The 25,383-nt window shown below is 40.9% G+C and overlaps 1 protein-coding gene across 5 annotated transcripts in view; it reads left to right on the top strand.

Annotated features, from left to right (window-relative positions):
- LARGE1 (LARGE xylosyl- and glucuronyltransferase 1) overlaps positions 1-24,981 on the top strand; it is a 275,262-nt gene extending 250,281 nt beyond the window's left edge. For all 5 annotated transcript variants that reach the window (XM_051625695.1, XM_051625667.1, XM_051625687.1 and 2 more), the window contains exons 11-15: positions 748-911; positions 5,368-5,646; positions 11,967-12,113; positions 17,191-17,386; positions 21,580-24,981. In XM_051625695.1, the coding sequence (XP_051481655.1) occupies positions 748-911; positions 5,368-5,646; positions 11,967-12,113; positions 17,191-17,386; positions 21,580-21,777 (984 nt within the window). In that variant the 3' untranslated portion in view covers positions 21,778-24,981. The remainder of the gene's footprint in view (positions 1-747; positions 912-5,367; positions 5,647-11,966; positions 12,114-17,190; positions 17,387-21,579) is intronic.
- The last annotated feature ends 402 nt before the right edge of the window (positions 24,982-25,383 follow it).

Here is a 25,383-nt window from a genome sequence, read left to right as displayed (position 1 = left end):
TAACTTTGAAGAGGCTTGGTTTCTAAGGGAGTCTGAAAAATAGCTGTTCTCTGCCAATCTGCCATTCTCTGGATTTCTCAAACCAGGTACCCAGAAGTGTTAAGTCCTTTTAAAAGCATAGGCTTACTTCTGGCACCTCTGCAGTTGAAAGACTTTTTTTATTGCAAAATTGAAACGGTGCAGATACATAAATCTCAAGAGACAGAATAATGGTCAGTTAAAACTTTACTTTTCAGCTGTCTGTCTGTGCTGCTAGCAGCAGTTACTGTTCTCCCAACAGAGGCAGCGGAAGGGAATTCGCAGTCCAGCATACAAGCTTAATCTGCTGCTGAGTCTTGTCTGCTGGAGCTGTGTGTCTGCAAGTAGTTTGAAACACTGCTTCCTATAAGGAATGACATTATGTATCACGTTGGAGCATTAACTCTGAAACCTGATGATTATTAAACTTGTGATTATTCACTGATTCGTTGCTAGCTTCTATGGAGGAAAAATTAATACAGATAATATATACAATATATGGGCCATAACAGAATTATCTGTCTGCCCTATCAATTTACTTACAAGTTCTTTCTTCTAATCTCTCGTCCAGTGACGTGCAGGAGTGAGGCTTGGGAAAGCCCTGCTGCACTCTCTGTTCAACATCCACTCTCCATTGCATCATGCTGCTAGTTGCCAACCTCCTCATTCTCTCTGATTTGCTGCAATAATTGCAAAGAACTCATCTTTATGTCCCCTCTTTCCTTACAGCTCCAGAAACAGTTGTCTGAGCTGGATGAGGATGACTTATGCTATGAATTCCGTCGAGAACGTTTCACCGTCCATCGCACCCATTTGTATTTTCTACATTACGAGTACGAGCCAGCTGCAGACAACACTGATGTAACACTGGTGGCTCAGCTTTCCATGGACAGGTAGGGAACATCTCTCTTCATCAGCCATCCAGACCAGCTCTGCGGTGCATACACGAGTCTGGAGAGGCAGAAAACCGCAGCTGTAGGGTTTGTTACTTGTCAGGACTGTCAGGCATTGTTAGTTTATGGAGTTTTGCAGCAACTTAGAAAAACAGGAGATGTTTGTAATAGACTTAGGCAAGCAGTTGTAGCTGCCCAAGTTTGTAGTCACAGTATTTCCTCATTGGACAATCTTAGTTTTGCTTTCATTGGCATTTTCCTTGCAGAAGATTTCAATCAGTGATTTTTCTTATAGTAAAAATCAAAACTAAATATTTCAAGTTTCTAGTTTCAAACTGGGAAGCTGAAAATAATGCATTAGTTTTTTTTAATGTGCTAGTGTGAAATGAAGAATCTCCTTTTGAAAGGAGTCGTTGCATTTTTAAACAAATGTTGATTTTCAGAGTAACATTTTTGGTTTAAATCTTTACAACTTTCAGTTGTGATGTAAAGTGAAATTTTGTGGAAAAAAATCCGTTTAGTGACAAGTTCCACCTGCACCTGTCTGTTTTCCACTATTGCAATGAATTGTCATTTTTCAGAAGCTCTGAATGTCAGTCCAGATCAGCCAGCATTGTAAGATTTTACATTGTCAGTCTCCTTTTCCCTCCTGCTTCTCAGTTTGAATCCAATCCAAGCTTTGTAGTTACTGCTATCAGAGCAGGTTATAAAACAGGTCAGAACTCCTTGAATATTAGCCAGAAACTAATATTTTATTTAGCCGAGCATGTACAGAATACAACATGACCCATGGATACCACCACTGCTACACTATTCCAGATAGAGGAATTCAGATCAACAGAACATTTACAGCATGTTTTAAAAATAAACACAAATAAATGAAGGCTATTCTGTTTCACCAGTGCCTTAAGACTGCATCCTGCACATTGTCTTACGATTTGCTATGCATTTCAGTGTCTGTTCTATTGGTTTTTAATTGAGGAAACATTTATTAAGTGTTCACAAATCTTTGAGTAAAAAAAAAGAAAGAAAGAAATCAAGCCAGACCCTAAGCAAGTGCCACAGTAAATTAGCAAAGCTTGTCTGTGCACGTGCTATATTCTCCCCCCAGAACTGAATTCAAAAGAATGAGCTGGGGCTTAGTGCTGATTCACTAGCACTGATGCAAAGTCTGAGCATCTGTTTCCCTTTCTGGATCCTCACTGGGACACATGTTTTTATTGATAGACAGAACCACACATTTTTATGCAGGAAGAACAGCCCTCCTGATACTGTGCAGGCAAGATCTTCGTCACTTTGTTGGTGTGTTGCTATAAATTATTGATTTGAGTTTGAAATGCTTTCTTTCAGCTAAAATCAATAAATAATACCATACCAAAGAACTGTTTAGCTGCTTTGTTTTCTTTCACGTCTTTCAGTTACCGATTTTATTTATTTATTTATTTATTTATTTATTTATCTTCTTTAAGCCACTTTTATTAATCTCCTGCAGCATAGTTATAGACATTTAAGAACAATGTCTCAGATGTAAGATGGTATGTACATAAACATTGTGCTATGCTCTACTTTTCTGCATCGTTCTTTCAAACGATCATCCGAGGTGAGGAAAAGCAAAGAAGCAGCTCCCAGTGTCTCCAGTTATAGTCCTGTTGGAGTTGAGACTGAGGCAGGCTTATGTTTGTCTCTGCTTAGGGAATGGAAGAAAGGGGATGCAGTTAGGAGCTAACGTTAATGTCTTTAGATATAAGCTCTGAGATGGACGTTGTCCGGTGCTGGCCATTATTGGTTGTCACCTTTTACGCTGATGTGACATTTTCTTAGATAATGGCTTGGTTGCATCACTGTGGTTTTCACACATGGCTAGGCAGCCTTTTCAAAGGCATGGGGTTCAGAAATCAGAGTGGGAGTTATAAAAATGTGAGATGAGGATGTGGACAAGGAAAAATAGGATGAGCATTACACTGCTTTAAGTCTGGATGAGAATGAGTTCTAAATTGGTTGAGTATTTTTATGAAGAAAAGTGGAAAGAAATAGTCTTAAGAAACTATTGAATTCCAGCAGAATTCTCTTGACTGAAAAAGACCTTTAGAAAAATTTACCAACTAAATTATGACCTCATTATTATGCAGTACAGGAGTGTATTTGTTATCTCTAGAGTCCTTAAGAGAACACATTTGTCAAGAGTGCTAACAAAACCCAAATAACTTGGTCATATTGAACTTAGATACTCATAATTCTAAGTTTTATGTTCTAAGGAGCCTGTTGTAACAACCTACAGAGAGCAGATCATGGAGCATCAACCAGCAGTCTCTGGATCAAACTTGTGAAAGTGGAGCCTGTTGGTGAGAATGACACAGCAAAATGGATATTCGCAAGGGCCCTAAGCTGTCCAGCTGGAAATTTATACCAGCAAAACCCAATTTCCACTTAACTATCTTGTAACGCTTTGCAGGCATTTTCAGGTGTGCCATTTAAATAAGTGATGTATGCCATTTGTCCACTGCTTGGAGTCCTTGAAGGCATTTTGCTGCATTTCTTGCAGGCAAGGATTCCTTTCTTTAAAGGCTGCCCTCAATCTGAGCGTTGATGAATTGGAATCTCCTGATTAAAAGGTTTCCACTATGTTGAAAAAAGGCCAAAAAAAAAAAAAAAGAAAGAAGTGTTTTTCTCTGTTTATTATTTGTACAATCAAAAGCCTTCACATACTTTTTAGATTATTTTTATCCATTTGGGTTTCTAATTCCACTGTATGTTTCAGGCTGATAATAACCTTTGTTTCAGTAATACATAAAAAGAAAATAATGTACCAGGTGTTGACTAGTAAAAGTAATACCTCATATCTAAGAAAAACTTATTCTGTTGTCTTGGATGTCATCATGATCATTCAGAAATGCAGGAAAAAAGCTATTAATGTTAAATCAGAATGTGTGTTCGCTGGTATATCATTCCTTTCAGCTGCAAAGTTTAGGCAGGTAGTAGGAGGGAGAAACTATTTTCTTTGATTATGGTGATGAAGAAAACTTTTATTGTGTTCTGTATAAATATTAATAGGAAAAATCTAGTAATGTGGATTTGGAAGGGAGAGAAGATAATCATGTTGCATACGTGTTCCTAATTTTTAAGAGAATATCTGGCTAGGCTGCATAGGTTCGTTTCCTTTGTATTAACTCAAAAGGCTTTGTAATCAGTCTTTGCTATATTTTTTTCTGGCATATCTTAATCTCTAGGCAATTCTCTTTAAATTACCCAAAGTACTTAAACGATTTTGACTGCACTGGGTTAGATTTATATTTTTGTATGTGAACTTTTGTTGTCATTTTCATCAATAGTATTGTAACTGCAGAAAGTTTTAAAAAATATACATCAATACACCCTGTTTAAAAAATGATTTAATGGAATTTGAGACACTGAGAAAACATTCACCATGAGGGTAGTAAGGCACTGGAATAGGTTTCCAGACTAGGAGGCTGTGGATGCCCCAGCTCTGTAGGTGTTTAAGGCCAGGTTGGATGAGGCTTTGTGCAGCCTGGCCTAATGTGAGGTGTCCCTGCTTATGACAGGGAGGTTGCATTCCTTAAGGTCCCTTCCAGTCTTATCCATTCTATGACTCTGTGATTTACAAATCAGAACTTTAAATGATGGTTTTGTCTGAAATGTTCTTTTGATACTCCACAGCAATGCCATGTCTATTCCTCCTTCTCCCCTTACTCCCTGCACATAGTAAATCCCATTTCCGTAAATGTGTCATCCTTTTGCCCTTTCCCTGGCAGAGTTTTCTTCTAGTCTATGCAAATGTTCACTTAAGTCAGTATTCCCTTGACCTGTTGCTTTTAACAGCTTTTAAGATCTGACTAACTGCCTTGCAAAAATTTGGGGAAGGTTTTTCTGAACAGGAGGTGAAATGATTGTGGATCTGTACACCTCTCTCCTCCACGAGCTAATTGAAGGGCACTGTAGTATCTTGGTGTGTGAGAAGAGCTTGACCTGCAGTGTGAATTGGGCAGGAGGCACTGGTTAAGTTTATGAGACTCCTATCCTGTAAGTAGATCTATATGAACAGATCCCTGCAACTGCTCAAAGTTGCCATCAGATGAAGTCCCATTGTCTATGTGAGTTTTCCTACAGCATCAGTGCTTTAGGTGGAAAAGATGGTATTGATTTCACATAGTGTTAGGTATCTGAGCTGTGGATGTGTGTATCTGGGATAGGGCCGTCTTAGGCTCCCTTGCATTCAATAGGGAGAAGTATGCATGTCTAGGGTGCAGTCCATCTGTCCAGTAGGAGACCTCAACTTAGATGAGATGAATTGTGCTGTAGAAATATTTGTTGTGTTCCACAGCATATGGAGTGACCCCAATCTGTCTCACTTAGATATCTACATTTGATCAGCTGAATCCAGGCAAAGAGTGTAAGACAGGGAGACAGCCTTTTCTTATTCTCACCCTTCCTCTTCCAGGCTCCAGATGCTTGAAGCCATCTGCAAACACTGGGAAGGTCCAATCAGCCTGGCACTCTATCTTTCTGATGCAGAAGCCCAGCAATTTCTACGCTACGCCCAGGGCTCAGAAGTACTCATGAGCCGCCACAATGTCGGCTACCATATCGTGTACAAGGAGGGCCAGTTCTACCCTGTGAATCTGCTAAGGAATGTGGCCATGAAGCATATCAGCACACCATACATGTTTCTGTCTGACATTGACTTCTTGCCCATGTATGGACTCTACGAGTACCTCAGGTAAATGGACAGTGGAGGGATTCCCATTGTCACCTGCATTTTCAGCCCCTCCACACTCTACCGTTCTCACATATTTCCAAAGCAATGCAGTTTGAGCAGATCTGAAAGAGGCAGCTTACAAGTTTTAAAGGTGTGACAATTCCCAGCAAGGCAAAATAGTTTTTAGGGTAGAAGAAGGGGCTGCAACTGGAAGTAAAGCAACACAGTTATGAAAGATAACTCTCAGGTCTAAATGTTATCCCTGTTAGCCATCAGAATAATTCCCTCAAAGCAGCAGAAGAATTGGTTTGAAAATTTAACTGGACTAAGTATTATGAAATGTGCACAAACATCCTATATTAGCAGAGATGTGAACCAGGCAATTTCCCAAAACATCTCTGGTTGTTAATGACAGTGCCATAAAAAACATGCAAAGCATTTTCCGAACTTGTTGTCCCTGTCACACACTCTAAATCCAGTTCCGTATCTTGAGAAGAGGGTGATAGTCTAACCAGCTCAAAAATACCACTGCAACACCAGCACCTGTCAAGGCAAAATAATTAGCATAAGGAACCTGGGAATAGTAACCTTAGTGTGTATTGTATCATAATGACTGCGAGCAGGTTGGGCTGAGCAAACTACAGACCTCTGATCCATTAACTGAGCTTTTTAAAATAAAGACCTTTTCCCTCCCTGCAGAGGCTGGTCATCCGAGGCCAAAGCATAGAGCAAGGAGGACACCCTGTGGTCAGGCAGGAGGATTTCAGTTCCTTAGTTGTGACCAGTTTTGCTTTTCATCTCTGTTCGAATTTGGTAAAAGTTGATCTAAGTGTTCCAGTGAAGGTCTGCCTGTAGATGATTCCTTTCCACCTGTAGGCCCAGGGTTCTGGAGTGTAAAGGGAAGTACACCTTCCAGTATTATAAACTTATGGAGGAAATCCTTTGTTTCAGGTTTAATGACTTAGTAAGATTCTTCTCACTTTTTCCTCATTGCCTTTTTCAAATTCTGAGTCCTATGTTCACTATGGCTTTTTAAGACACTGGATTTCAATAATACTATTGAAGTTCTATGGCACTGTGTCACCTCATTTCCCACTTATTTTAGGGATTTTTCTTTTTGACTTGTGCAATGAGGACTACAAAATAATTCTGTCCCTTGCACACATTAGCTACTGCATCAAGATACGTGTAGGGACAGTTTTTATTGGCTTTTCTGTTTTTTGACATCAGTGTTGCATACTGTTGTATTTGTTCAGATACATGCTGGGCACAGTAAGGATAGCAGCTGTTGATACTGGCATGTAATATTAAAAAAGCAACTTGTTCCTTCATACTGCTTCACAGTGCAGTGATGGGAGCCAGCACTGAAAGGAAGAAGAGAGAGGACAGGATGATGTTTACACTTGAGATATTGCAACCATAGAAATAATTCTAATATAGTGATAATGTGTTATAGGACTAAACGCACAGCAATGCCACCCGTTGGTGCTGTTTCAGAAAAAAAAAAGGTTTGCATGAAACCTTTTGTATCTGAGACCTTGGGTTACTCTACCAGCCCGTTGTGAGGCCCTGACCGTCTTAACTCTGTGAGTTTCTGTCACCTGGGAATATCAAAATTGTTAATCTGCTACTGCCTGCTCTTTAAAGAGGGAGTGGATGTTTATGCGTGTGGACTAGAGGCTTTTGTTGCTTTTTCAATAATGATTTTTCTAAGCAAAATAGCAGGGAAGTGCAGGGAGATTATTTTAAATACAGATACACTGTGTCTTTCTGCATTGACTGTTCCCACCACCTCTGCAAGTAGCTGATTAGTGCCGTTGATCTGAATGGCAGCGATTGTTCGCTAGGGAGACATACAAACGTTTTTGTCTTCATTTCCTCAGATAGAAGAACCATAAGGAATTAGAAATAGTGTGGTGTTTCAGGCATTGCTTTGTACAGGATGAGCCAGAGACATCCCTTTCACTACAAGTTTGCTGATTTGCAAATATTGTATGTTGTATCTCCATAGACAGTATCTTTTCAGAAATAAAGGAATTTTGAAAAACATTTTCAATGTTTTTTGAAGGTGGCGTATGTGAAAAGTTATGACCAGTTTTGAAGGAGAAGCTGATGGAGATGATGGTTACTGGTCCCTCTTGGTATCTGTTACTAGCACTTAGATTTGTGCTAGTTGAGCTTTTTCACATTTGCTAAGACCATTTGAATGCTTTTAATCTTCAGCAAACCCCCTTTTTGTCCTACCTTACTCTTCTGTGACATACAAAAGGAAATAAATGTATCATTTAAAGATTTCCTGTTTACAAGACTCAGACACTTTCATGGTCCGTGCTGAGCTGAAGACTTTTGTCACCTTCCTTCAGTAGTTATGGAGGTCATCTTGTCATTGCCTCAAAGGTAAAGGCTCTTTCTGGTTGCTACAAGTAAGATGTGTGAGTCATCCTAAAGGTTCTTCTAACATAAAATAAATGGACAGGCTGCTGATGTACAGTTGTCATAGCTAGCATTAAAGTTCTTTTCTGACACATTTATGTAAAATATGCCCTTCACTTCCAGTGACACATTTAGCATGAACTGGGACCTGGCATCCAACCTCTCTCCACAGGTTTTATACCTGTCACTTGAAATATGAGTTGTGAAGTATTTCTGGTTGTTCTTCAGCTTGTCAGCAAGAGACATACTTCATGTTTTGCCTGCTGATTTTTATTTGTTGGTTGCCTTGTAGGCTATGATCTATTGCTTTTGCAGAGAGGAAGAACTTTCTAGTGAATTTAACAGCGGACTGACAACTCTCCAGTTCTTACCACAAATTCTGTGACTGTCAGATCCATTGATTTCGAACTAACCATTTACCAAGTCCTGATGGTGGAAGCTAATTTGAATTAATGGACTCTTTTTTTTTTTTTCCATCTTTCTTGTTTTGTTCTTAATTCAGTGCTTTAGGATTAGATTGCTAACTTTTCTGTGTCTGAACTTCTCCAGAAATGGGAATGATGTTACCGTCTGCCCTCATGAGGACAAGAATTCTGTGTTTATTTTTGGAAAGGACTATGGAGATTAAAAGAGTGGTACCAACATGCTGGAATTCATTCAACCTGTGAGGAGACTCCTGTGACTTAAGATTGGTTTCTTCTTTGTGAAAAATACAGCTGATTAGCAGATTTAGAAATTTAACCCAACCTTTGCTGTGTCAGAACGACATGCACCAGGTCTGAACAAAAAGGTGCCTGGGAAACGGTTTCCTGGACAACACTAGCAAAGAGAAAGCTCTTCATAAAATCACATACCCTTATTTTGGGATTTAGGGAAAAGGACAGATAACAGGAAAATGAATACTGCACTGATATTACTGAATCAAAAAAAAAAAAAAACAACAAAAAAACAGCTCTCATAAGGATAGAGCAAGAATTAAACTGTTAACTCAGTGCTAGTTTACAAAATAACCAGATGCATCTCTTACATTATATTCCATATATCTTGCAACATCAACAGTGAAAATTTTCCTATTCCAAGTATCACAGAACCAGTTAACCAGCAAATGGCACCTCCACTCAAAGCAGGAAAAAAAGTCAATCCAACAGAAAAGGAAAAGCAGATTTGCTTCCAGGAGGAAGAGGTTAGCTTTTCAGCTGTTTCTCCAAGGAGAAGACCACCAGCCAAGTTACAAGAAAACAGAAGGTGGTTTTTTCCTCTACCAAATCCTCCCTGCCTTTATCACCATTCACGGGGCTTCTGTTGTTCTTTGTCACTCAGGTTCAATGCCTGGATGTCAGCACTGGTTCCTTCTTCCCTTTACATTGTCCTTTATGTCATCTAGTCCACATCTAAGGCAGGCTATTCTACATGCAGGTCAGTGCTGCTGGACTTCTTGACGTTTTGTTGAAGCCTTCCACTTTGGACCTAGCAGTATGCACCTCAAATTTTCACATATCTCTTTAAAATGATTCTGCAGAGATTATCCTGCTACATTATTTCACTCTTAAAGTGCCTCCACTAGTTCCTTTGTTAGACTGCATCCACTACAAGCATCTTGTTTTCAGACCTCTGCTTCTCTCCTCTTTTCATATGGAGCTTGACAGTGCAAGTGATTTCAGCCTATTCTATCAGTTTGTTCACTCTGCCTTTGGGTTCATAAATAAGAAAATTATTCTTTCCAACAGTTTTGCTGTTGACACCTATATTAAATTTGCATGTGACAATAGTAGGGATTGTGCAGAAAGGATTATTGATACCCACATCATTTTTGTGCTTGTATCCCTTACCTTCCAAAATGAGTCACTGAGTTCAACACAACTTGCTCTGTCTCACAGTCTTTGCTGTTCCTTGCTTGATATCTACACCAGATTCAGCTTTGTTCAACTTCAGACTGTGAACTTTGGTGGGCAGGATTGTCTCCTACTTTCTGACACTGCCAAGCACAGGAAGGCCTTGATTTTTGCCTGGTACTTTTGAGCTCTGCATCAAAGAGACAGCAATAGCTATAAATGGAAGCTCCTGTTCCCTTGCAGAGCTCAAAAGGTGAGCATCACTGAAAACATTACCTCCTCCTTCCTAGAACTGAATCCCCAAAGCTGTACTGCTCAATGCTGATAGATTGCACAGAGTCCAGAAAGCCTGAGATGTTGTCACAGAAACTTCGTTAAGTGTGCTCTGCTTGCAAAGAAGGTGTGAAAAGGAAAGAACGTTAAGAGCATCCTAAGGAATGGATGCTGGCACTGCTCAGTGAGCTGGAAGGTCATGGAGACTGATTGTGAAGGAGTAATCTATTTACATGCAAATATCTTGGCCATTAGTGATGAGGAGGGAGAAGCTAGTGAGGAAAGTACAAAAAGTTATAATAAGATGCTGTTGAAATCCTTCAGTTGTGAAAAGTTCACTGGAATGTGGCAGAGGTTCTTTAAACAATGCAAACTTTGCAGTAAGGCTCTGAGAACAGATTTCTTTTTATAGAACAGGCCTATAGGGTGGTGTGAATTCTCTAAAATTCAGATTTTATTAAACAGCTCTGCTATTCTTTTTCTCTCATGGCAATATAAACGAATTTTAGACATTCTGGGCCTAGAAAAATTGGTTTATTTGGTCCTTCTGTTATTATGACAGTGATCCCAATTCCTTCATCTTATAAAGCTGGAGAGAGTTTGCTGCTTGTCAACATTGTCTTTGATTGCTTGTTGCAGAAACATAAAAGTCAGGACAGTGAATCCTGTTAAGGGGAACTGACTTTGACAGGGAGAGAGAGGCATATTTCTCATATGAAATATGAGGATAATGAAAGGAAAATCGAGACGGAGTTATTTCTAATGACAAGCATGGTAAGATTTGGTCTGGGGATGGAAAAGTAACTTCTTTGAGTTTTAGTTTGTTAGGAAAGAATAAACTAAATACCCCTGGCATTCAGTGTGTAAGGTTGCTAGGCTGTTGGTCCCCTGCAGCAGTTGTCCTAAGGCCTCTGTCTGGAGAAGGGCCTTACTGTACAAAATGCAGGATGTGCACACAAACACCTGCACACACCAAAACAGTCTCTGCACTGAACAACTTGCAGCTAAAGAAGGCAAAAAGCCAGGTATCTCAGAGCATCCAGTGCCCAGCTCTTCTCTGTAGACACAGCCTCTTTGCCCTATTTGTAGAGCCAAACAATAATGAGCTCTGATCTTTGGACACTGCCGTGGACATGGATTAACAATAGTAAAAAAAAATACTGCTAATTTACAGCTTTGCTGATTTACACCATGTCCTGTTGCAATTGACCTGTGCCTTACCTTGGACAAAAACCAACCATCTTGGCAACAGTGTTCTTGGGGACGAGTATCTGGTTCATAGTGATGTTGAGGTAATTTTCACCTTGCAGGGAGCACAGAGCTCCAAAGCAGAGGTAAAAAGTGAGATGCCACAGCATAGCACAGAGAATAGCTAGGCTGAAAGGCAGCCAAACTTTACTGCTTCTCACCTTGTAAAGTCCCACTGAGTTAATTTTTTTAGAATTACCATTTACTGGACAGCTCTTTCCCACATATGTAGTAACATGTTTCTCTTAAAGGGGTGGTCAGTTGGCATGCTCAGAGTGTTAGTTCAGCTCTGCACCCTTGGACACACTGGGCAGCATTGATCAGTCAAACAGCTTCAGTCAAACATACAAGCTGTTTTTGAACTCTGTTGATCTCCCTCTTAAAGCAGCAAATCAAAAGTCAAGGAAAATACGAAGCACCCCTGGGAAAAAAAATATGAGCCACAGTTACATTTACAGTATCAAACTGCCCATTCTCTGCTCTTCATTTTGAAAATCCAAGTGACTTTCTCAGTTTAAAACTTTCCTGCTTGTATTTATTGTTTCTTTTTGCCAGGAAGTCTGTCATCCAGCTAGACCTGGCTAACACCAAGAAAGCTCTGATTGTACCTGCTTTTGAGACCCTGCGCTACCGACTCTCCTTCCCCAAGTCAAAAGCAGAGCTACTGTCTATGTTGGACATGGGAACCCTCTTCACATTCAGGTAATGGAAAGTACTTTTGTTGACCTCGTGGTCATTACCTCAAAGATTTTTTGTTTATGTTCTTGTGAATAATTTTTTTTTTCTCTCTCACTGCCAGCTAACTATCTCCATTAAGAAACCTATTGGATTTTTTCCCCTTTTTCATAGATAGGCAGTGAACAGAATCACATGTGGATATGTTCAATCTGTAAGCTCAGCATTTTATCTAGTATTATAGTCCTCTACTGAAGGACTTCAGTTGTTAAATTGAATTTGGTTTATTTTCATCATTTTTTATTGCACTACAAAATCAAGCGAGACCATTACATTCATGTGCATGTAATTTGCTTTTTGGCTGCCAAATACTATCTGAATAGCTATGTCCTTTATGTGACCAAAACTAATTTCTCTCTGCTTGTTGGTTCACTTCCTTACTGACTTAGCAGAAAAAGAAGTGCAGGCTTGTTGTGTGCTCTTTTAAAGTGTGAAACAGCTGCTTAAATAGCTATAATTTCTCAATGCAGAGGTAAGAGTGTACTCTGACTAGAAGTTGAGAAGTGAAGAACACCTAAATTTGGAGCTTCTCTCTGAAACAGACTCCTTTTGTGGCTGTGAACAAGTCCCATCTATTATCTGCCAGACTCTTCAGTTTTAAAATGCAACTACCAGGGCTTAACTGTCTCTTGGGTGTGTGTGGTAAGGTCTGATTAGCAGACATTTGTAAAGCATCGCAGTGATGGGAAGAGCACAATATTGCCTTGTGATACTGCACAGAGAGGGGGCTTAGGAGACCTGTGTTCTCTTCTTGGCTCCACTGCTGCCCTGCTGGGAGATGGTATGTGAATCAGTTCTCTTCCTTACATCTCTGTTCTTCATCTCTGAAATGTAGGTAACAATGTTCACCTCTCCTTTTTACAGTATTTTGAGATCTACAGATAAAAAACTATGAAAAAGCAAGGTATTCCCCATGGCTAGTGGAGTTCTATATCACCTCTCCCATCCTTCCCTTACTGTAGAGCTTTCCTGACACTTCTTCCTTTCCCCATATCACACACCTTGCATTGCAGTAGCCACCCTTCCCTCATGAGGCTGCATGCACATGTCATAGCAGACAGCCTGTGTGAGGCTGGAAAACAGAATTCTGACACTGCCTCTACCAGTGACTGCCTTGAAATAGAAACTTGAGGCAACTCAGAGAGGCTTGCCTCTCTCTGGAAGATATTTCAGGGTACTGATAGAGCAAGAGCCTTTTGCTCTCACATGATTCTTTTAACAGTCAAAGACATACAAGTTAGCAAGAAACTTCTAGATAGAAAATAATTGTTTATCCCACAGTTGATATAAAAAGATCCTTCCAGTGCAAAATAACACCCTCAGGATTTTCAGATGTTACATTCCACCAACAGTCAAATTTTCAGCTTGCACAGCAGTGGCCTTCCACTACAGATTTCATCTTCAAGCTATACAGCAAATTGGCACGTTACATACACAGCCAGATTTGCAGATTCTTTCTCAAGTCTCACTCAGGCAAAAATCTTTTTAATATCAGTGGGAGTTTTGCCAGAGCAAGGTTAAATAAGAATTGAAGGACGTGCAGTCTGTAGCTGGTGTACATATTAATGTAGGACACATTTTACAAATGCTTCCCCACTTTGCTTTGGCTCATTTCATTGCTCAAATCTATCAACAGCCACAAAGCAGCTGTGGTCTGGGCTGAGGATTTCCACCTTCAAGGTGCTTTAATAACTCTGCAATTGGAGGCTAAGCGGGTGGGAGTGAGCTGGGGAGGACTGCTGTGACAGTGATTGCTGAGAGTGCCTGCAGCATCCCAGTCCCTCACACCACATGGTAGATTATAATCTTTCCCTCACTGAAATTGCTTTTGTCACCTCTTTTCCAACTGGTGACCTTTTCTACCTCTGGGCAGCTAAGAACTACAAAACAACTCTCAATTACACCCCCCAGTCACCACCAGAAGAAAAGGGAAGACGTGAGCATCGACAGCTGGCAAGGGGTGCTGTATGGAAACCTTCCGTGGCACTGGGTTGCTTTGTGCCAGCTTGCTGGCTTTGTTTGCAGGTGCTGGCTGTGCCTGTGCCTCACAAGGATGTCCTCCCTCAGTGCCTAGGTAATAGCTGATGTACCACAAATGTGCTGCCAACACAGCTTTTAGGCACAAGGAAAACCACAGCTGGGAGAAGACTCATCATATTGAGAAAACATAACCAGCAACAACTGATTAACTAATCAACTGATTGCATCCACAATCCAGAAGAATGTTTAAGCATTCAAGAACTGAACTGGGAAAATTTTTCTTTCACCAAAACATCTCTCTTACTGAAACAGGAAGGTTCAAGGGACAAGGCAGGGAAGAAAAATGGTCTGAGAGGAGTAACAGTTTAGTTTTACTAACTTTAGCAAAGTTTACTGTAGTTTTAAAATAAAATCAATAGATAATGAAAGTAAGATGAAACATTTGACCCAAAGACAGCAGGTTTTGTGCGATTGATTACAGAGATCAAATTATTTTGTTTGGATTTGTCAAAATTGCCAGTGTAGTGAAAAATACGTTGTTCACAATTTTCACAAAGTACTTCTGGGAGTCCGTCAGTGAGACTGAGCGTGGTCTTAAAATCCAGCGTGTACCTAAATCTTGAGCAAGAAGGGCCTGAGCAGGAAAATTAGATTTATTAATTTGTCCTGTGAGACGGAAGACCAAAGCAGACAGTGAACCACTCCTCACAACTGAATCATCAAGAGTAAAGTCTGTTGGAAATTACTTACTCTTTTCTGGTAGCTTCCTCTATAAGGATATGCATGTAATGGTGTCTGCATATCTTACTTAGCAGTACCTTTCACGTGATGATCAGCCATTGCCCAGGACAGCTCCAGCAGATTATATATGTGAGTGTATACATACGTATCTGTACACCCATATATATTGTTTGTACAGATACATGTAATCCTGACTCTCACAATTCTTGTTTCCAGTCTAATTATTACTTCAGAATTAATGTGCACACAACTTATTTGACCATCCTGTATTAATTTTCCTCTTTGCCCTGACCTTAGCCATCCTTTTGTCTTCCTCTTGCTCTCCAATCACATCACTCACCCTGAAAAGGCAAGCAGATAATCTCTGGTATTTTGCTTGGTACAGTTAGGTTTCTTCCTTCCTTTCTGCTTTGTTTAGTCTCTCCTATCTCACTTCCATGTTTTCCCTTCATTATCTCTCCCCTTTTTTTTCTCCTGAGGGTCAGCATTCTCAGTGCACAGAGGTTATACCTGAGTTGCTGTAACTGATTACACTGCATTCCCCCAAAAAAGGTGGAAAGAAATCAATGTTTTTTTATGGTTAGTGTCATGTTCTCCTCCTGTTTAAATCAGTGGGAGAGTGTTACTAGAATAGCAGCAGCATTTGACTGTTTCTCTGCAGGAATCTCTCAATTACCAAGGTTTGTATGGGGCTTTGAAGAGACAAATCACTTTGTAAGTGTTTCATAGTCATTATTATTATTATCATAATTAATTTCAAAATGCCGGAGGTAGGATGTTGTAAGATACAGGATCCTCCACAATCCCATATAATTTTAAACCCCACATGGTGATTGTGCTTTTTTCCAGCATAGATTGCTTCCCATTAGTGACTGAGTAGTTTACCAACTCATTTCTGAAAGAGACTAATAAATGGGATAAGCATTTTGGAGATTATTCCAAAGGGCATTAAGGATTGTAAGTGACTTTGTGAATCTGGCACTGGTTTCTGATAACCTCTAAAGAATTAATTTACTGTCAGTGTTTTTAATACAGAAGGTCTTTGTTTTTCCAGGTCCCCAAGCCAGATATCAGAAAGTGATGCAACCTGTTTACAGTTTTGAAATGCAGCCTTCAAATGACCATAGATTACTTGGGACCCCAGTGCTATCTACATAATTCTGTCCTCCTGCATTGCCCCTGAGCAAGAAGAGTCAGTGAAGCTGAACACCTCCCTGTTTATCCTGTTATAAGCCATATGAATATCCAGTCAAAGTGGAAATTCCTAGTTTGTGGTTTTATGTCCCTGTTTTTAGCAATGGCTTGCAATTTTACAAGGATTTCTGGAGCTGAAACATTACCACAGGTCCTAATTCTTCAAATATTTAATACTCAAATCCCTTTACTTTAGCATGAGGCGTCCCTGTGAATTCAATGTACCTTATATTACGAACTGGCAGGTTGTTTGTTTTGCCCCTTCTGTTACACGTATCAGAGTGTTGTAATACAGACAGCCTGCTAGGCCTTTGTTTCATTATTTAATCTATGAGTCTGCAGAAAGAGTCTGTCCCATTGATTTTTAGAAAGGTATAAGAAGAATAAGTGGGTGAGAGAGTCGTTGGCCCTGGCACTAATGGGGTGGATTCAAGCTGGTTTTGGAAGGGACCTGCTGTGACCTGAATGAGATTAGCAAAGTATAAAAGGATCTTTTTCTCTGAATCAAATTTATTACCTTGCTCAGGATCACATGGGTACGCCCCACAATGTAGAAAGTGCATCAGAAAGCCTTTATGTCATATTTTACTTATTAATTTAATGATGTACTTTGGCTCCTACCATAATTACAACAGTAATTAATAAAACAACACTTATCCAGAGCTGCAGGTGTCTCTCATACAAATTATAAAATTGCATATGAAACAGATCATGAATGTCACTATCGTATAGAAATAGAGCTTTTTCTATACGGTTTTAGGACGTTATACACAGAATTTTGCACTGTTTTTAGAGCACTGATACAGCTGCTTGATTGCTAGACACAGGACTTTGTAGTGCAGATGAACTGCCTGTGTACTTTGTAATTCTTTCTTACATTAGCATTAGGTAGTGTTTTCACACTATCCTTCACCAACTAGATGTGTTTAAGCACTGAGCATGCTCTGGGAAGCGTGCTGGAAATTTTCCTAGAAATTGTCTCCTATATATCCTGAAAATGATGATGTGAACTGCAAGCTAATGACCTTATTTTTGAGCATTTCATCTAACAGGTAATATTTTGCTGCCTTGCCAAGATGTGTGCTATCTAATTGCCTCCCCACATCCCTGCCATTTCTGTCTGTTTAAGGTACCATGTCTGGACGAAAGGGCATGCGCCAACGAACTTTGCCAAGTGGCGAACAGCCACCACTCCCTACCGCGTTGAGTGGGAAGCAGACTTTGAGCCATACGTTGTTGTGAGGAAGGACTGCCCGGAGTATGACAGGCGGTTTGTCGGATTTGGCTGGAACAAAGTAGCTCACATCATGGAACTGGATGCACAGGTGAGCAGACAATGTCTGTGTGTCTCACCCAGGGCTCGGCAGCAGGGTTGTTAAATGAAATCTGCATTCTGTAGAAAGGCTTCAGGCTCTGCATCGCCAGAGTACTCATTTGGCCTTACTGAGCTCCTTAATGAGTGCTTCTTTAGTTGGGAACACTCAATTTAGTCCTTGTCAAGCATTAAAAGGAGAACTGAGTCTGAATTAGTTTATTTGTCAGTGCTGAGAAAGTTGTTATCTCACAATGGCATGATCCCTGCCATGGCCGCCTGCTGCCCAACAGTGTGCCCAACATTGCAGCTCTCTTTGCCAGTCTCATCACCTGCTAGGGGATCTGTAGACCTAGCTTGAAGTTCTTTCAGTTAAGCAGAGGTTGGTGAGTCCCAAATGCTAATTTAGAATTCAGAAAGCAATCCAAATTTAAACCAAGGCAATCATCTTTGATTTCTGGCATGGATTTAAAATGCACCTCTGCAAAGCCAAGAACTTTACAACTTATAAAGCTCTGGCTTATAAAGCTCTTGAGAATCCAGGTACTTGATCCTTGGGCTACCTACCTCTTGGCTCTGTGGCTTGGGATGGAGCTGCTGGGCAAATATGTAAGAATAAGGATGCAGAGGAAGCTCCAGAGTCCCAGACTGGCACTAGAGCTCTCAGAGCTGCCAAGGTCCCTGCTACCGACCTAGATCTTAGACACTGGCAGTGACTATGTCTCTGTGGGATCCTGGTGCTGCTGCTTACTAAAATGGCAGGGTTTGCATCTCCCTGCTGTTCTTGGATGTGAAACTAACTGCTGTGCTAATCAGCAGGGTCTGGGTCATGGCATTTCTTTTTAGTTTGAGTTTGTTGGGTTGTTGGGTTGTTTTTTTTTTAGTTTGGGTTTGTTCCCAGTTTGGGAACTAACAAAAAACCCATGCCTTCTGGCCATTTGTGTCCTTCAGTGCTGGCTTCTGTGATGGATCTGGGATATAGCTGATCCTTCTCTGCCTACCTCTTACCAGTTTATGTGAAACAGAATAGCACAAGACATGCAGCAAGTTCATGGGAGTGAGGGTTACAGTGTGTTTGTATGCAGGCACCCGCGTGGGAGGGATATTTTCTACTTCTGCTTACAAAACCACACAGTCACCTTGGGTGGGCAGCCATTTGCCCTCTGTTTGCAAAAGGGCATTCCCAACAAATTTGTACCTACTTACTATGTTGAGAAAAATGTATTACAGACTAGTAAAAGAATTATCCCTTATATTATCATTAATAATAATACTTAACTTGCCAGTGCACTTTCCAAACACTAAGCAATTAACCATCAGTTGTGGAGAGTGCCAGTGTAATGATTTATTATTTGTTAATCTGGGTAACAAGGCTTATGTTCCCTCTGGCAGCTCTTATCTAGCACTCACGGTTTAACACTTCTGTTCAGAGACTCTTCTGTTCAGAATCTGCCCAGCATACAGATTAATGTGGGAAATTGGAACATTTTTCAAAGTTGATAATAGTGCAGATACTTTAAATGGCCATTGGGTTGGAAGTAACTCTGGGGAATTGCTTTTCTGACTCTTGCAGCCTTAAAAACATTCTCACATTGAAAAGAATTTTTATTTTCATCTGTAACAGCATGGGTATTGGTCTGTTCTCCCACAAATTCAGCCTGAAGGGGACGTGGGATGGCACAGCTGCCTCCCCCTGTGGCATTCCTCTGCTTTGGAGTGTCCACAGACCAGGTTGCTGCCAGCTGTTTGGCTGGCTTCATTACCAGGAGGCAGAACAGCTTCTCAATTGAATTATTGCACTGCTCCTCACAACTACAGCATCTGTCAAGAGAACTATTTCAGACTCCTTACCAAGGGCTTGTGCCACTACTGTCCTTCAGAGCAGCACAAAGCATGGAGTGATTGTCATTATTATTCTGAGAGCATGCAGATGTCCACTCAGCTGGATGCTGCACTAATACATAGAAAATGACAGTCTCTGTCTAAAGAATTTGTAACCTCTGAGGTAAGGACAGAGGTTCCTGCAAGTGCATTGCTTTCTCAACAGACATTTCTTTATAGTAGAAATGGGCTATTAGGAAACCTTTCCCTGCTCTTTAGTGACTGTGGAACTAGACTATGAGCAATCCTTTTCCCAAGACCCCAGCCCCAGCATCTTTCAGAGGGGCTTATTAGCAGCAGACTAGTAAGGTTTTGGAAAGCTTTATGTGCCTGAAGACCTTTTGGAGGAATGGGAGCACCATAGTGCTGAACAGTTCACACTGCAGGGCATAGATGGTCCCTGACCTGCAGAATTACAGACTTGAGATGCAGAGAACAAAGAAAAGATTATATGAGGGGGATGTATCTTCCTGTGCAGCTTCAGCCTTTAGTTTTAAGGTCCCATAGAGACATATTCTGTAGTTTGTAGTTTATCAGCTCTTCTCACTCCATCACACCAGCCTTTGTTTTTGCATTTGGTTTCCCATTAATTCTAAGTCTCTTCCAGCTAAATGAGTTCTGCTTGCAAGCATCAGATTATTTTGCTCTTGCTGTACATTTGTCACCCAGAAGGGAAGCTCAGAGGTGCCCATTCCTGTATATGACAGCATTGTTATTTGGCACAAAGATTTACCACTTTAGCACTGTCTGGCAGGCAACAGTGAGAAAGGAGCAGCCAAACAGCTGCATCTGCACCTCCCTGTCCAACACATGCTGCTGTGTCATAGGTGTCTCTGGGACAGCGCTGCAGCCTTAGCTGCACTTTGGGCTCTCTGCCTGAGCTGGGAAATGGATCTACATTGTGTTCTGCTCAATTCTTTCCAGTCTGGGCTTCATTTTGGGCTGTGTTGTGGAAACACTTGGTTTCTGGTAGCATCATTTTCAGTCTTTTCCAGGCTGATCATCTTTTGTTAGGTGAGGAGATATTTATAGGTGAAACACACATGTTTATTAGCACAAGTGTGTTCTCTCCCATAGATCTCTTTCCCTAACAAAATGTTTTTTGAATATTCTGCCCCTGTGCTACAGATACTCTGTCTCTGCACAGACTCCTAAATCTACAAGCAGCTAGACTTTGAAAACCAGGGGAAGTTGTGCACCTTTTCTTTTCTAGCCAGCATGTTCAGTGGCTATTCCTTCCCTGCCCACTGTCTTCTGCAGGAATGATTAATGAATCAATACAGCAAGAGTTGTAAATAGAAACCGTGTGAAGACAATAGGAAATTTGCCTATGATGTCTTCAAAATTTGTCATCTGCACCCCATACAAGTAGTATGTTTTTGAAATTTCATATGAAAAAAGAGGAAGTGTCCTAGTAGTTCGGGTTCTTTGCTTGGCCATAGAATACTGAGGTTCACATCCATTTTTTGCCCAGTTCTTTGCAGACCAGATATGTGGTTCTTGCACACCCTACACTAGTGACCTTCCAGCTTGTCTAAGAATCAGTCCTTGTCTAGCTTTGCTCTAATTATCATATATGTAATTATAAAAATGGAACAAATCTAACAGGAATAATTGATAATTAAATGAACTGTCGTTTTTAAACAACAGAAATTGTCAAAGAACTTGGTCAGATACAAATAAAGAGAATTAGTGAAGCAGTTTTAGAGGAGAGGGGAAATTAGCACAGTATCACATACTTCATGAAGGAGAACTCAATTTGCATAAAACTTTCTCAAAGCATATGGAAATAGCAGGTCCATTTTCACACATTGCCTTTAAAAGATACCATATTCTCCTCTCATTTCAGTTTTATAAATAGGTTTGGACACTCTTGTTGCAGTAAGTGTCTTAGTACACGAGCAAAGCAAAGTAAGAAGTACAATGGCTGCCTGTTCCAGCATCTCAAGCAAGATACATTGTAGGGGAAAAAACATGCTTTTGCCTGGCCACTTGAGACTCATGCTATGTGCAGTCACAGCTGTGCTGGTTGCAAGCACACTACTGCAAAAGCTGTGCTGCAGACATGGCTTTTCATACTGTTGCCTCATTATTTGTCTTACATGGAGTAAAACAGTTAAAAAGGGAAAGTTGGTCTTTCATAAAAGCAAGGTAAAACATCTTTAAAACAAGAAGGCTTATTTGCCATAACTGTGTGGTTGTATTGTTTTTGAGAGCCACGCTGCACTGTCACATGATGGAGCGTGTTTGACTGAGGAGGTGTGGGAGAGATGCATTGCCAGAGTGCTCGGGAACACCCTCATAGCCGGTGTCTTTCTCCCCCAGGAGTACGAGTTCACGGTGCTGCCCAATGCCTACATGATCCACATGCCACACGCCCCCAGCTTCGACATCACCAAGTTTCGCTCCAACAAGCAATACCGCATCTGTCTCAAGACCCTGAAGGAGGAGTTCCAGCAGGATATGTCACGCCACTATGGCTTCGCAGCCCTCAAATATCTCACGGCAGAGAACAACAGCTAGCACAGCAGAGCCAGTGAGCGGGAAACGGGGACACTGAAAGGAGGAGCCGCTCAAAGTTTGAGGCCCAGTCTTCAAACTTTGAACTGAGAAATACTTTCTGGTTTTATATCATACCCGACAGTTCTAACAGTAGAAATTTGAAGTGACACGTGTCTTCAGACTATGCTCATTCGTCCCTTCCCTAACTACCCCAGGCCTTTCAGCTTTAGCACTGGTGAGGTGTCAGCGAGAGGAGCTGTCTGCGCGCCCGCCGTGCTGCCGGAGGTGGGGACTGGGCAGGGGCTGGGAATGCACTCTGCTCTCCAAACTACAGAGCAAAGACAGACCTTCAGAATATAGGATTTCATGTTGCTATTTAATAATTTGACATGCTTTTTATCTGTAAAGGAAGATCTTCGGGTCGCTGTCCTGTGAATTTCAAATCTGCACTACTCTTAAAGGGAACTGTCACCTGTGAGCTTTCACAGGGGCCCTGTTAACATGGATGACCTTGTTAATGCAGGATGAGCCAAAGGTCTGAATTAGCCTTGAAAACAAAGGGGACGCTCATACTATACTGCACTCCAGAGAAGGTGTGTTAATGGTTTAGGTGTCTTTTATTCTCGAAATAGTTGTTTTATCAGGAAAATCCCCCGTACCCCTCCCTGCCTTTTCCCCAGTCCTAAATGCTGCTCCTTTCCTTGCCAAGGAAATGTCTCCCTTGTGTTTCTTTCCCATCAACAGTTCTGGTGGTCCAGTAAAGAAGATGAGTAGTTCTGCCAGAAAGTGAACAAAACTTGTCAGTGTAAGGTCTGTTTTCATCAGAGCAGCTTGTTCGTGTATGTCTCGTAAAATAAAGGGCCTGGCTGTAACTCTTTATCTTTTTTAGGCAAGAATTGGATTTTGCCTATAAGACACGTTGTGCAGGGGGATATTGATTTGTAGGCTCATTTCAGTGCATGCCCATCCATGAGGGCATTGAGCCTTGGGCTTTAAGTGGACTTCTTTGCTGAACAGGAATATTAAACATGGCAAATAGTAGCCTTGGTGCTCTCCTGCTGCCTGCTGCAAGGTCTCAGAACTACTTCGTTAAAGGAGTTTATAATTAAAAGGAGCAGAACTGTTAGGAATAAACTCCCTATTCGAGGGGGAGAAAAGAATGTGTTGGAATCTGAGTGTGAGTGTTTGCTTGAACGTGGGCTGGTCAAGTTCACGACTTCGGTACACACAGGAGTATGCTGGAGGGCAGACAGAAATCTGACAAGCAAACTGCAGAAAACAAGACACTGGACTTTTTACCATTTTCTTTATTCTTCAGTATTAATGTTGTGTTTACATGGGATGAAGAGATGAGATTTAATGCACTACCCCTTGCAGGGCTATTTGTAATTTCTGTTGCAATGTTAATAGAGAAAGCAGAAACAACTCAGTGAGAAATGTGTCTGTCTCCCTACTCCAGATCCCCATAGAGCACATACCAATACCTGAGTCGGAGAATGGATCCACATTGCGTTGTGCTCACTATTTTTCCATATTGTTTTCCAGCCACTGAACCTTCTACTTTTCTCCCCGCCTCATCCCCCGAGAGCTTGATTTTATTTCTAACCTGACATTTCATGAGAGCTTTTTGTTATGGTGGAAACCATGCAGTTAAACCAGACATTTAAACTACAAATATCAGTTCATCATGCTGTGTATATAAGAAAAGCCAAAAAAGGCAACATCTGACAAGAAATAAAAAGGGGCAGGAGGCTATGTGTAATTTTTACTTTTTCCCCTGGGAGTGTTGGCTTCATAAGAATACATCACTGCATAATTTTCCAAAGTGCTTTTCTTCTCTTCTTAATGGCTTTATGTAAAGGTTTACATAAAAAGCTGGGAAGAGCTAGGAATAAATGGTATGAGTGCTCAGTCCTAGCTAAGATATATTAAAAAAAAAATATAAATAAATCTGAACTCCCCAAGTCCCATATTACCCATATTATTAGGTTAGAGATCAGGCGTAAATTCTTCACTGTAAGGGTGGTGAGACACTGGAACAGGCTGCCCAGGGATGCTGTGGGGGCTCCATCCCTGGAGGTGTTCAAGGGCAGGTTGGATGGGGCTCTGAGCAGCCTGTTCAAGTGGAAGGTGTCCCTGCCCATGCAAGGGAGTTGGAACTCGATGATCTTTAAGGTCCCTTCCAACTCAGAAATTCTGTGATTCTGTGATACTCAACATTAAGGGTCCACAACACGTTGCAAAGGGCCCCCATGTGCATGTTGCAAATGAGAAGAACCCTGCAGAACAGAGTCCTATTGATGAGCTAATGTGCACGAATGATATCAAAAGCTGATCCCAAGGGAGTTTAACACTTGTTGTACCTACATAAAATCTCCGGTCAGATCTTGAAGGTGTCCACCATTATGTATCATATGTATTAAAAACTTTGATTTCCAGATGTGCATTTCTGCTTGGCTTAACAATGTTCCCAAGGATGGACTGGATTGTGCTGCAGCAGCATAACCTCTAGCATGCACCTGTGCGTTGTTCAGATGTGCCATTATCAACATGAACATCATTCTGTCCTTGGTGGTCGTCAGATGTGGGTGCGGGAGCAGGGAGGTAATCACTTGCTGCTTGCCTCTCCATACAGCAAGTCACGGGACCTCCTGGGTAGGTGTGCTGGCTGGTGTAGCCAGCTCAAAAATTGGTAGTTGGTTCAAAGACGCATCCTCCCCCCCCCTCTTTTTTTTTTTTTTCTTTTCTTTATGCACACTGTACTGGCTTGTATCTGTTATGTTGTGTTTGTCTGTGTGCTTCGTAATTTGGGAGGCGTGGGGCTTGGGTTTTTTTAACACATTTCAGCCAATTTACATAATAGCAAATTAGAATTACATACCTGTCTCTAACTGCCAGGTCTCCTCCAACACCATGAAAAACCACCACCACAAATCCCCAACTTAGTTATAACACAGTCTTCCAGTCCTCTACTGTACTAGGTATTTCCTAGCAACTTTGTTACTTCTCAGTTCTCCTGAAGTCTTCAAGAAATATCAGATAAACCTGGTGACACGATGCCCTTGATTTCTTGATTTGTTCCACCAACTTCTCTCTTGAGTCTGCAGTCTGTGGCTGCTCCTTATCTTCAATATTTGGAAAGTGTGAGTCCCTCATTTAAGTAACACAACAGCACCCTCTCTGGTGAAGACTGATGCAAATAAATAATTTAGATTCTTGACCATGTCCTTATTGTCTTTAATTGTTTCTTCTGCTTGTTGTTTGGAGTGTCCTGCTGGTTATCTCTGGTTTTCTGCTTTTGGTGTACTGAGCAAACGTCTGTTTTCAGTTTTAACTTCCTACTATTTGCTCTTCAAATTCCCTCTCAGCTTGCTTAAACTCCATCTTAGCTATTACATACCTTCCTTTCAGCTTTACAATGTTTTGATTTCCATTCTCTGAAGGTTTCCTATTTGGTCTGAATAACTTCTGAAATTTCCAATTAGTCATACCAGCATTTTCTTGTCCTTGTCTTCCATTTATCTAAGGATATGCCATACTCCATGGCTATTTATAAGCCCTTTCCATTTTTAACCTGAGTACTTAAGTTTTTATTTTCTTTTTATTTATGGCCACTGGTTCTTTCTT

The sequence above is a fragment of the Apus apus genome, chromosome 1 (assembly GCF_020740795.1).
Source record: "Apus apus isolate bApuApu2 chromosome 1, bApuApu2.pri.cur, whole genome shotgun sequence".
NCBI classification, from domain to species: domain Eukaryota; kingdom Metazoa; phylum Chordata; class Aves; order Apodiformes; family Apodidae; genus Apus; species Apus apus.
Note: the sequence above shows the minus strand (reverse complement) of the source record. Positions and strands in the feature narration are given on the sequence as shown.